The 10,682-nt window shown below is 43.9% G+C and overlaps 1 protein-coding gene across 2 annotated transcripts in view; it reads right to left on the bottom strand.

The window, feature by feature from the left end:
* Positions 1-9,700: 9,700 nt before the first annotated feature.
* The window catches only part of SMC5 (structural maintenance of chromosomes 5), a 42,618-nt gene continuing 41,636 nt past the window's right edge, over positions 9,701-10,682 (bottom strand). For both annotated transcript variants that reach the window (XM_065656184.1, XM_065656185.1), the window contains exon 24: positions 9,701-9,966. In XM_065656184.1, coding sequence (XP_065512256.1) covers positions 9,823-9,966 — 144 coding nt within the window. In that variant the 3' untranslated portion in view covers positions 9,701-9,822. The remainder of the gene's footprint in view (positions 9,967-10,682) is intronic.

The following is a 10,682-nucleotide window of genomic DNA, read 5'->3' as shown; positions in this document are numbered from 1 at the left end:
CAGACTGGTGCTCTGCCTCGCGCCCTGCAGCTGCCCCACCAGCTAATGATGCTGCAGCCTGAGCAGCCACGCTGCTGCCTTGAGAGTTCCACGAGTTTGGAGGGGTTGCTGGTGTAAGGAGAAGAAAAAACACACCTGCTCAGCCTCTGAAGGAGGGAAAGGCAAGGAGCCGTGTGCCAGAAAGCTCACTGATGTTCACAGTCACTGACATCATGGTTGCAAAAAACAACTACTTAACACGAAGGAACTTAACCTGGTACGTGGGAATGGTCCCAGAGTGTGGCTGCAAGGTGAGACTCTGAACAGCCTTTCTGTAAACTCCTTCAAACTGAAATAAAGGAGATTCTCTCAATATAGCTTACTTGAATAATTTTTCATAAGCGTACTGATTTCTGACATACTGGTGCTTGAGGAACTGCATACACACTGTGTGGCTTCAATGAGGGCTACAAAGTTGGTGAAGGGTTTGGAGGGGAAGCCGTGTGAGGAGCAGCTGAAGTCACTTGGTTTGTTCAGCCTGGAGGAAACTGGGAGGAGACCTCATGGCAGCTACAGGTTCCTCACAAGGGGAGGAGGAGCAGCAGGTGACAAACTCTTCTCTTTAGTGACCAATGATAGAACCCAAGGGCATGGCAGGAAGATGTGCTGGGGAGGTTTAGGTTGGACATTAGGAAAAGGTTCTTCACCCAGAGGGTGCTGGAGCACTGGAACAGGCTCCCCAGGGAGGTGTCACAGCCCCAAGCCTGACGGTGTTCAAGCAGAGACTGGACAAGGTCCTCAGACACACGGTGTGAGCTGTGGGGTTGTCCTGTGCAGGGACAGGAGTTGGACTCGATCCTTGTGGGTCCCTTCCAACTCAGCACATTCTATGATTCTATACTGGTATCAAACCAGTACATTTTATACAGCAATGTGTACTTTGGGTACTAAAAAAGTTCTGACCAAAAATATCCTTCATGAACAGCACAATTGGACTCAGAAGCAGTCACAAACTGGGTCCAGATTCCTCACCCACTGGGGCCCATAGAAAACTATACCATCAGTGGCTTTTCATCTGAACAGACCTTTAAGCATCATTGCAGCAGCACAGAGTGGGGCTGATACTGTTGGTGGTGTTTGTTGTCCATTAAAAATCTATTACGTGACCCAAACTGAAGAAGAGTCATAAAGTGGTTTGGGTTAGAAGAGACTGCAAAGATCATCTAGTTCCAATCTGCCAGCCATGGGCAGGGACACCTTCCACTAGATGAGATTGCTAAAAGCCCCATCCCACATGGCCTTGAACGCTTCAGGAATGGGGCATCCACAACTTCTCTGGGCAACCTTTTCCAGTGTCTCACCATCTTCATGGTGATGAATTTCTTCCTTATATGTAATCTAAATCTACGTTCTTTCCATTTAAAGCCATTACCCCTTGTCCTATCAGTACACGCCCTTGTAAAAAGTCCATCTCCAGCTTTGTTATAGGCCCCTTTAGGTACTGGAATGCTGCTATAAGGTCTCCCTGGAGCCTTCTCTTCTCCAGGCTGAACAACCCCAGCTCTCTCAGCCTGTTCTCACAGCAGAGCTGTTCCAGCCCTCTGACCATTTCTGTGGCCTCCTCTGGTCCCTCTCCAACAGGTCCATGTTTTTCCTGTACTGAGGGCTCCAGAGCTGGACACAGGACTCCAGGTGGGGTCTCACCAGAGCAAAGGGACAGAATCACCTCCTTCAACCTGCTGGTCATGCTTCTTTTGATCTAGCCCAGGATATGGTTGGCTTTCTGGGCTGCAAGTGCACATTGCCAGGTCATGTTGAGCTCATCAGCCGACACCCCCAAGTCCTTCACCACAGGGCTGCTGTCAATCCATTCTCCACCCAACCTGTACTTGCGCTTGGGATTGCCCTGACCCACATGCTGGACCTTGAACTTGGCCTTGTTGAACGTCATGAGGTTCCCACAGTCCCACCTCTCAAGCCTGTCAAGGTCCCTCTGGATGGCATCCCTTCCCTCCAATGCGTTGACTGCACCACTCGGCTTCGTGGTGTTGGCAAACTTGCTGAGGGTGCACTCAATTCCACTGTCTGTGTTGCCAGTTAAGATGTCAAAAGCACTGGTCCCAATACAGACCTCTGAGAAATGCCACTCGCCACCTCTCCAGTTGGACATCAAGCCGTTGACTGCAACTCTTTGAGTGCAACCATCCAGCCAGTTCCTGGTAAACCAGTATTAGTGGATTGCAGTCAAAATCGAGCAGCATAATATTCATAGTCTACAGCTTTGGTTACAAACTGGGGAAGGGGAAATCAGAGACTTTTCCCCTTTGAATTACATGATCCTGATTATCTTAAAGCATGTATGCCCTCTGAACCATCCATGTTGCATGTTACCTGTGCCATCTTCTGCTTTCTCTTCTTTTCCAAGGCTCTTTGATATCTTCTGCCACCATCTTCTTAGTTATCATCTGGTCCCTCCTTCTTGCCTCTAGCAAAATCAACTTTGTCTGCTACTGTGCATGATTCCTTACACCCAACAAAGTGAATTTTGTCATTCCTTTCCAGCTTACTTACCATTTTTTCATCTCCATGCTTCCCAAAGAGATTGCCAGTCTGCAAGCAGGTGCTTTGCTCTTCTACAAATACATACTGGGCATATTTGCCATCTTTCATGTAGCTTCCAGGTGCAATAGTTGATACGAACAATTTGCAATACCAAACTCTAGCTAATGACATGCAAAATGTCATGTTTCGAGGCTGTTCTTGTGGGGACCACACCCCAGCCAGCCACTCACTCAATCTCCCCCTGCGAGACGGGTGAGAGGAGGGTAAGAGAAAACTCCTGGGCTGAGATAAGGACAGTTCAACAGGGAAGGTAAAAGCTGTATGCACAAGCAAGGCAAAATAAGGACTTCATTATTTGCCATTGGCAGGCAGATCTTTAGCCACTTCTCCAGAAAAGAAGGGCTCACCACACATAGTGGTTACATGGGAAGACATAACTCCTGAAGTCCACCCTTCCTCCTTCTTCCTCCAGCTTTTCCTGCTGAACATAATGCCATATGGCATAGGAGATCCCTTTGGTCAGTCAGGGTCAGCTGTCCCAGCTGTGTCCCCTCCTACGTGCTTGTAAAATTCCTGTGCCAGCAGGGCAGCGTGAGAAGCAGAAAAGGCCTTGATGCTATGCAAGTACTGCTCAGTGATAGCTAAAATATCCCTGAGGTACCAACAGTGTTCTAGTCACAACCGCCAAACCTAGCCCCATACAAGCTACTTTGAAGAAAATCCACTCTATCCCAGCCAAAACCAGGAAAACTGTCAGAAAAATACTGGCTTAGTGGGGGGAATAGATCAACAGAAGGAAGGGGAATTACTTTTGAGAGCAACTGGGGAGCAGAGTAGTGGAGAAAAGCTGGTGGAAATCGGTGGAAAGCACAGAGATGGGAATTGCTGGCAGGGAACTGTGCCATTGGGAAAGGGCTGAGCCACAGGAGAGGTCACTGGCGGGTAAGCTGCTATAGTGCCAGTTATCACCTCTTTTGCCTTCTCCTCTGCTCGTGCTACTTGCCTTTATTTTGGCCATGTTTTTCCTGCTGGCTTCGAACACTGCCACAGCGCTGCCTGAGAAGCTTTCAGTGGCTAACCACTTCTAGTTCAGGCACTCATCCCCCCTCTCCCTGTTTAACAGTTGAGCCTTGTAATGGCTGAAGTTAGCACTGAAATAAAATGAAGTGTACTAACTGCTAAATCACCCCTTACATGCAAAACACTGCCTTGTGTCCAGGCTGTCCTATTATTCAAACAACAGCTGGATCAATGAGCCTCACAGGAGAAGCATGGCTCTTGGCAAGCCTAGTCTGTGAGCACAACAGCAGAGAAACATTCCTGCAATTTTCAGATGTTCAGGCTTGGACAGGGGGAGGATTTTTCTTGGAGCAGAAGTGGGTTTAATTCTCTTCCTCATCTCCTTCCTCTCCAAATTATGATGTATTGAATCCTGGGTTTACTCTGAATTAGCAAGTTACTGGGAAAAAATGTTTCTGTAACAAAAAGTTCTAGGAAAATTTATTTTGGACATTGTGTTTCAGTGAGTCAGAACTGAAGAGAGTAATTCTGGCTCAGAGTTATTTACGGTGAAGCTGGAGTGCCAAGGTTCCCCCTGCTTCCCATGATGTAGCTCTCCTGCCAGACACCTCCACCAGATATTGTTCCAATCAAATAAGAAACTACAATGCAACTTTGAAGAAGCAGGCCAAATAAAGACAGGGGAGAGGACAGGGAAATGATGCACACAACATCAAAACAACTTCCATAAAATCGCAATACACTGTGATGTAGAGTTACCAGGTGTTGCTGAGCCATATAGCCCTTGGCCTCAGTGTAGTGCTCCTTTCCCAGCACAACTGGTGTTGAAAGTTGTGGGGTGCAGGGACAAGAGAAGGAATCACGCACTTTGTGGGGACATCCCCCTTTAGTCAATCCCTGGGGACAGCCACAGGACCCTTGCTTGGCTTAGCAAACAGTGAGCATCTTTAATTAACAGATCCTTCTCACATTTCTGTCCTTCCCCCAGGTAAACCCCAATACCCAAAGCCTAAGCATGGACAGCAGAGACAGTATAAGGCAACATGTTAACATTGTGCAAGTGTTTGTAAAACAAAATGACAAATTTCACATCTTACATTATCTGTTTGGTCTAACACTCTGCTTTTAAGAACACACTATGGAGAGGCATGGGAATTGGGCGAGGAAGGTGAAAATTAAGGCCTGTTAATAAGAGATGTTTGGAAAATTAAGTGGCCTTGCAAAGGGAACAAGCAGGTAACTGCAGACTCACAGAAGAAACTCAAGTCAGTTTCTACAATCCATGGGGAAGCAGTGTTTGAAGATGGTCCAGAAGCTTCCAGAAAGCAAGTATCAGACAGAGAGCTTAGTAATAAAAGGGTGGACGCGTTGGCATGAATCATACACAAGAGCTTCCAGTAGTGTTAACTCTAAATAAAATTTGCCATTAGACTTGCACTAGGAGTCCGTCCTGGCCTCTAAAGAGCACCCACCGTACTCTGCAGTGACCGTCCAGCAGCCCAGACCAGCTCTGTTTGTCTCCTCGTCTCTCACCAGCTCTGAAGCCTGCAGAATAGGTGTTCCCAGTCAGCAACAGCCTTAACAGGCATAATTTATTTTTCTTCCAACAAAAGCCCAAGCTTCACATAAGCACGTTAAAAGCATTGTAGCTGTGCAAGGGTACGTCCTCATTCTAGTTTGCTGCTTCACCTGACTAAGCCATCTCTCCTAGTTAACGATAACATACATGCACAAGTGCCATTTACAATTATAAAATACAGTAAAAGGTGATTCCTAAGTGCTTCTCAGTATTTGGTTTCTCAAGATATTTTTGTTTCTCACAGGAAGTCACAATTCCCATGCTGCTTCTCTCTCTTTTTCTCAATACATGAGCAGACACAGATGTTTGCCAGAACTGCAGATGGTGGGGAAAAGGATATTTGCAATAGTTTTCAGCTGGTCTGAACAACATGGAAAAGTACCTATTTTCAGAGAAAGCTCAATTTATACTTCAGCTGTCAGGACTATTTGGGGTCTCTCCACTTCTACATTTTTGAGAGGTCCTGTATAGTCAGCGGGAAAAGCTGGATACTACATGTATATTTAACCTAAACTCCCACTCACTCCCTCCTCCTCGAAGTTGTACTGAAATTAATTCCACAGGTTTTTATAGCAAGCATCCCCAAGGAGCTGAATAACAACAGCAAAGCATGAGGAACAGCAATAAAGCTGGTGGCACGGAAGGGCCCTATATGTGGGTAAGGAATGCTAAATAACACTGTAGCTACACTATGCAACTCGGCGTGGATTTTCATGTTTGAATACACAGTCCAGTTCAAAAGACTTCCTTGTACACCAGAAGGCCTCTGTGTGTGGCCAGGATGCACCTGTCTTGCGAATTAGCAGGTTACCAACACGTGTGTGGGAGGCACAGTCATGTTGTACAGCCCACTTGCCACTAGCAAGAGCTGCTTTTATACACCAAGTTGGTTTTACGGTTCTTTTTTAAAGGCTTTAGCTAGCAGAACTGCTGGATAGTGAAGCCCTACTGGTCAGTAATGTGATAGTGGTACGGTTTTACAGCTTGTTACACTGCCTGGGGTAAGTTAATATGAATTATAGCATCCTATTAAGATAGTAGCCAAACATGTTGAAATCAGGACTTTGAATCAATAGCTGACAGACCTCCAAGGAAAAAGCAAACACCCACAAGACCATCATCCTTTTCACTTACGCAGTGTGGCAGGCACATATCCTGAAGATGTAATTTTTGAGACAGGATCTGAAGTGCCATCCAGTTGAAATAAGTCAGATTTGCATTTCATACCTCAGACTGCAACACGAGAAAGGACCTGAACTCTAGGAAGAAACTGCACGAAGTTCTAAGATAACAACGTCAAGAACAGATAGTCAGTGCTGTCTAGCCATAGAAGGATTAAGTCCTAACACATTTCATGTACATAATTTTGCTTATTCAGACAAAGAAAACAAACCGCACTTTTGGTATAGTGATCCTCAGAGACTAAACAATGTATGTTTCCATTCAGTTAAAAAAAATGAACTTAGAAGTTCAGGATTACAAGAAGCCAAGTATTTTGAAGATCAAAGAGCACATTTAAAACTCAGTCTTGCAACGCAGTGGACAGATAGTCCTGTAGCCCTAATTAAGTTGAAGATACTCTGCTGGCCCACTCAGTCCCTGGCCCACAGCCCGAGTTTCCACACTCTTTCATTTCTTCTGTCAAATATTTGTGTATGGACACTAATCCTCATGGAACTTATTCCAGGAACTCATTTCACAGTGACAGCGAGCTCCATTGATCAACGGTGGTCTACAATTTTAGAATGTGTAGTTCTCTATTCCCTTAAAGGCTGCTCTACTCAAAACAAGAATTAAAGTGCTTAACTTCTAATTTCTGAAACTGTTCAGTTCCTAGCTTATATTTTGCAGTGGGTCACTTTATTTCTAACATTCTAATGTAAAAGGCCTGACATATCAACTCCATCGGCAAAGTCTATAGACAGGATGCTGTTAAGAAAAACTCCCACTCAAAATCAAGTGGACACCAAATTTTATATAAAATTCTATTGAAATTTTATTCTATTGAAACTCCCTTTGGAAAACATGGATACTGCATATTTTCAGATGGTGTCCTGGGACTCAATAATTTTTACATACCAATCGCAGTTTCCATTTCTTTATTAATATAAATCATACTCTTCACAATTCAGTATTAAACTTAATATTTTTTATAGTTACTTACTAATTGGGACTTTATTTCAGGCAATCAGCATCCCAGCTTTCAATGCTTATCAGCTATGGCCAAAACCCCACTAATGAATTATATGGCTATTGAAAAGTAATTATGTATACGATCACTCCAATGCAGCCGAAGCCTTGTAAAAAGCCTCCTGGTTTTAACTGAAATGTGAAATCAGCAGAACTGTTTTCTCAATCTATCATCAAAAACATATCGTTTTACTTAAAACAACAAAACAAACCCCCACCTTATATATTGCTTAGCTTATATTTTGCTTACTTCTGCAAGCTACCTAGCTCACTGTTTCAAAAGTACCTCACTCTGTCAATCCCCTTGCTGAGAGAGACTTGCTAGAAAAATAAAGACTTTATCCTTCCAGGAACAGAAAATGGAACATTAGCTCAAAAAGAATAAATAACAGTAATGAAGTACATTACTTTGATAATAGTATATTCTTTATATTAACTTCAGGTATATTTTCGCTAAACAAAAAAAAATGTGCTACTTACAAACGATTCTCTTCCTACACATCACCTTCTTCACTAATTAAAAAAATTTCCATTTCAATAGGAGAAGTTTGAGAACATCCTTAACTGTGTAACGGGAACATGACTTATCAAAAACAAATTCCAGTTTTCGGAATTTTGGGAAAGGATGCCATCCAGAGGGACCTGGACAAGCTTGAGAAATGGTCCCATGCAGACCTCATGATGTTCAACAAGGCGAAGTGCAAGGTCCTGCACCTGGGTCGGGACAACCTCTGGTATCAGGCTGGGGGATGAAGAGATGAGGAGCAGCCCAGCAGAGAAGGACTTGGGGGTATTAGGGGATAAAAGCTTGGACACGAGCCAGCAATGTGCATTTGCAGCCCAGAAAGCCAACCGTATCCTGAGCTGCATCAGGAGAAGTGTGTCCAGCAGGTCAAGGGAGGTGATTCTGCCCCTCTGATCTGCTCTGGTGAGACCTCACCTGCAGTACTGCATCCAGCTCTGGAGCCCTCAGGGTCCAGAGGAGGCCACAAAAATGATCAGAGGGCTGGAACAGCTCTCCTCTGAGGACAGGCTGAGAGAGTTGGGGTTGTTCAGCCTGGCGAAGGCTCTGGGGAGACCTTATTGCAGCCTTTCAGTACTTAAAAGGGGCCTTTAAGAAAGATGGGGACAGACTTTTTAGCAGGGCCTGGTGCAATAGGACAAGTGGTAACATTTTTAAACTAAAGGAGCGGAGATTCAGGCTAGACATGAGGAAGAAATGTTTTACACTGAGTGTGGTAAAACACTGGCACAGGTTTCCCAGAAGGTGGTAGATGCCCCATCCCCGGAGGCACTCCAGGCGAGGCTGGATGGGGCTCTGAGCAACCTGATGCAGTTGCAGATGTCCCTGCTCATTGCAGGGGAGTGTTAAACTAGATGAGCTTTGAAGGTCCCTTCCAACCCAAACTATTCTATGATTCTACAACCTAGAAAAATTAACTGTACTTCTGTAGTGGTTCAAAATAGAGTTAATTTTCTTCATGCAGTGTTTTCTCAGCTAGCACGGTCATTGTTTGGATTTAGCTTGAGAACAAGAAGATAACACCCTGGGACAGAATTAATGTTTTTCTTCAAGTAACTTTCCAACTGTTTTCAGCTGGAATGGAGAGAGCATAAGAACTTACTGTTATCTTAGTTGTTGTCTGGGAAACCAAGGTCTTTCTGAGCTGTCTGGAGGTGTGAGGCAGCTCGGAATGGGGGGCATGGACGGTCAGACCTTGACTGACATCCAGGCTGATCAATGAGAATATTCTATGACATTAGTGTCATGCTTCATTTTCAGTGGGAGTTGGGTTTTCCAGCTGGAGAGACAGAGACTCATTACGGTTCTGCTCTGTCTTGGTTGAGTACTGTTCGGGAGTTTCTTTAGTTCCATCTTTTGCTGCTTTGCTGTTTTGCAGTGGCCTCTGGGTCTTTCTGCCTTTTTCTCTCTTCCCCCGGGATCAGCTGTTGGGGACCGGGGTGCTCTCTCCCCAGAACTGGCTTCTTGGCACTGATGGACTTCATGAGGAATTGCATTGAGTATCTTTCACTTTATATTATATTTTGCATTTTATATATAATGTTATTATTAGTAGTGTATTAGTATTATTTTGTTATTTTATTAAACTGTGTTTATCTCAGCCCATGAGTGTTTCCCTTCCCTTTCGATTCTCTCGCCTATTTGGGGATAGAGAAGGGGGGAGTGAGCAAGCAGCTATTTTTAGATTGCTAGCTCGGGTTAAACTGCAACAACTTCCCGTGCTACATTATTGATAAAATAGCAAAATAAAAGGAACTTCCTTTTTATTTAAAACTACTATTGACAAAAAATTGGTTCTTTGGCAAACAGGCCATTATGAAAGATTTGGAAAAAAATCATGTAGTTTAAACAACAACCAATTCTTTGCAGGTTCTCATCTTTCACAATTTCTGAAGTCTTGAAAGTCAGATGTTCCAAAAAGTTCTAGAAAAGCATTATATATTATACATTTAATATATATATATATGTATCACTGTTCATCATCCATCCTTCCAAGTCGCCGCCGCCGCCTACAGAAAGACTTCAAGTTCCATTTGTCTGCATCCAACATAAAAGGTCCATTGTAGACAAACAGCACTGTCATCTTGTCATTGTAAGTGAGATTCCGCAGGAGCTGGTGAAAAACACAAAACCCAAAGACAAAATAGCTAGACATTCCCCATTATCTAACAAAGGTGAAGAAGGTCTACATAAAGACTTATATCTCAAAAGGTCAATATAGCAGCATTATAGCTTTTCTGAAAGATGATGTGTATTTGTTCCTAGAAATCCCTTAAAGAGACTCCATTCATTCTTCAGGCAATTTCCATGCTTCACTATTCTTACTACGAGAAAATCTTCATACGTAATGTGTACCTTCTTGCTGCAGATGTGGTCATTACTTTTTTACTATATCCACAATGGGCAGAGAATATTGGCTGGTTTTCTTTCTTTGCCAGGACAGGGCAGGAAATAGAGTTAATTGGACACAATTATTATGTCTCTCTTCAGCTGCATGCTCCTCCAAGCTAAGCAATTTCCATTAGTGGAAACTCAAAACTTTCAAAACTTCTTAAAAGTTGCATACCTGTCTTCTGGAGTAACTCCAGCTACTGTACTACTTTTCCGAAATGTAACAGCCAAAGCTGGACACTTCCTGTCATCCAAATCTCGTCAGGCACAAGCAAGAGATGTCACACAAACTATAGAGTTATCTGCAGTGCTCAGGATGACTTTCAGCAATTCACTTGCAGCTGATGCTCAGCTTGTCATCCACAGTAACTTCTCTTTCCCCAGTCAATCAGGCTTTTATGCCTTTGTACAGATGCTGTTGTTGATATTTGCCACTTA

Source organism: Caloenas nicobarica, chromosome Z (assembly GCF_036013445.1).
Source record: "Caloenas nicobarica isolate bCalNic1 chromosome Z, bCalNic1.hap1, whole genome shotgun sequence".
In the NCBI taxonomy this organism is placed as follows: Eukaryota; Metazoa; Chordata; class Aves; order Columbiformes; family Columbidae; genus Caloenas; species Caloenas nicobarica.
Note: the sequence above shows the minus strand (reverse complement) of the source record. Positions and strands in the feature narration are given on the sequence as shown.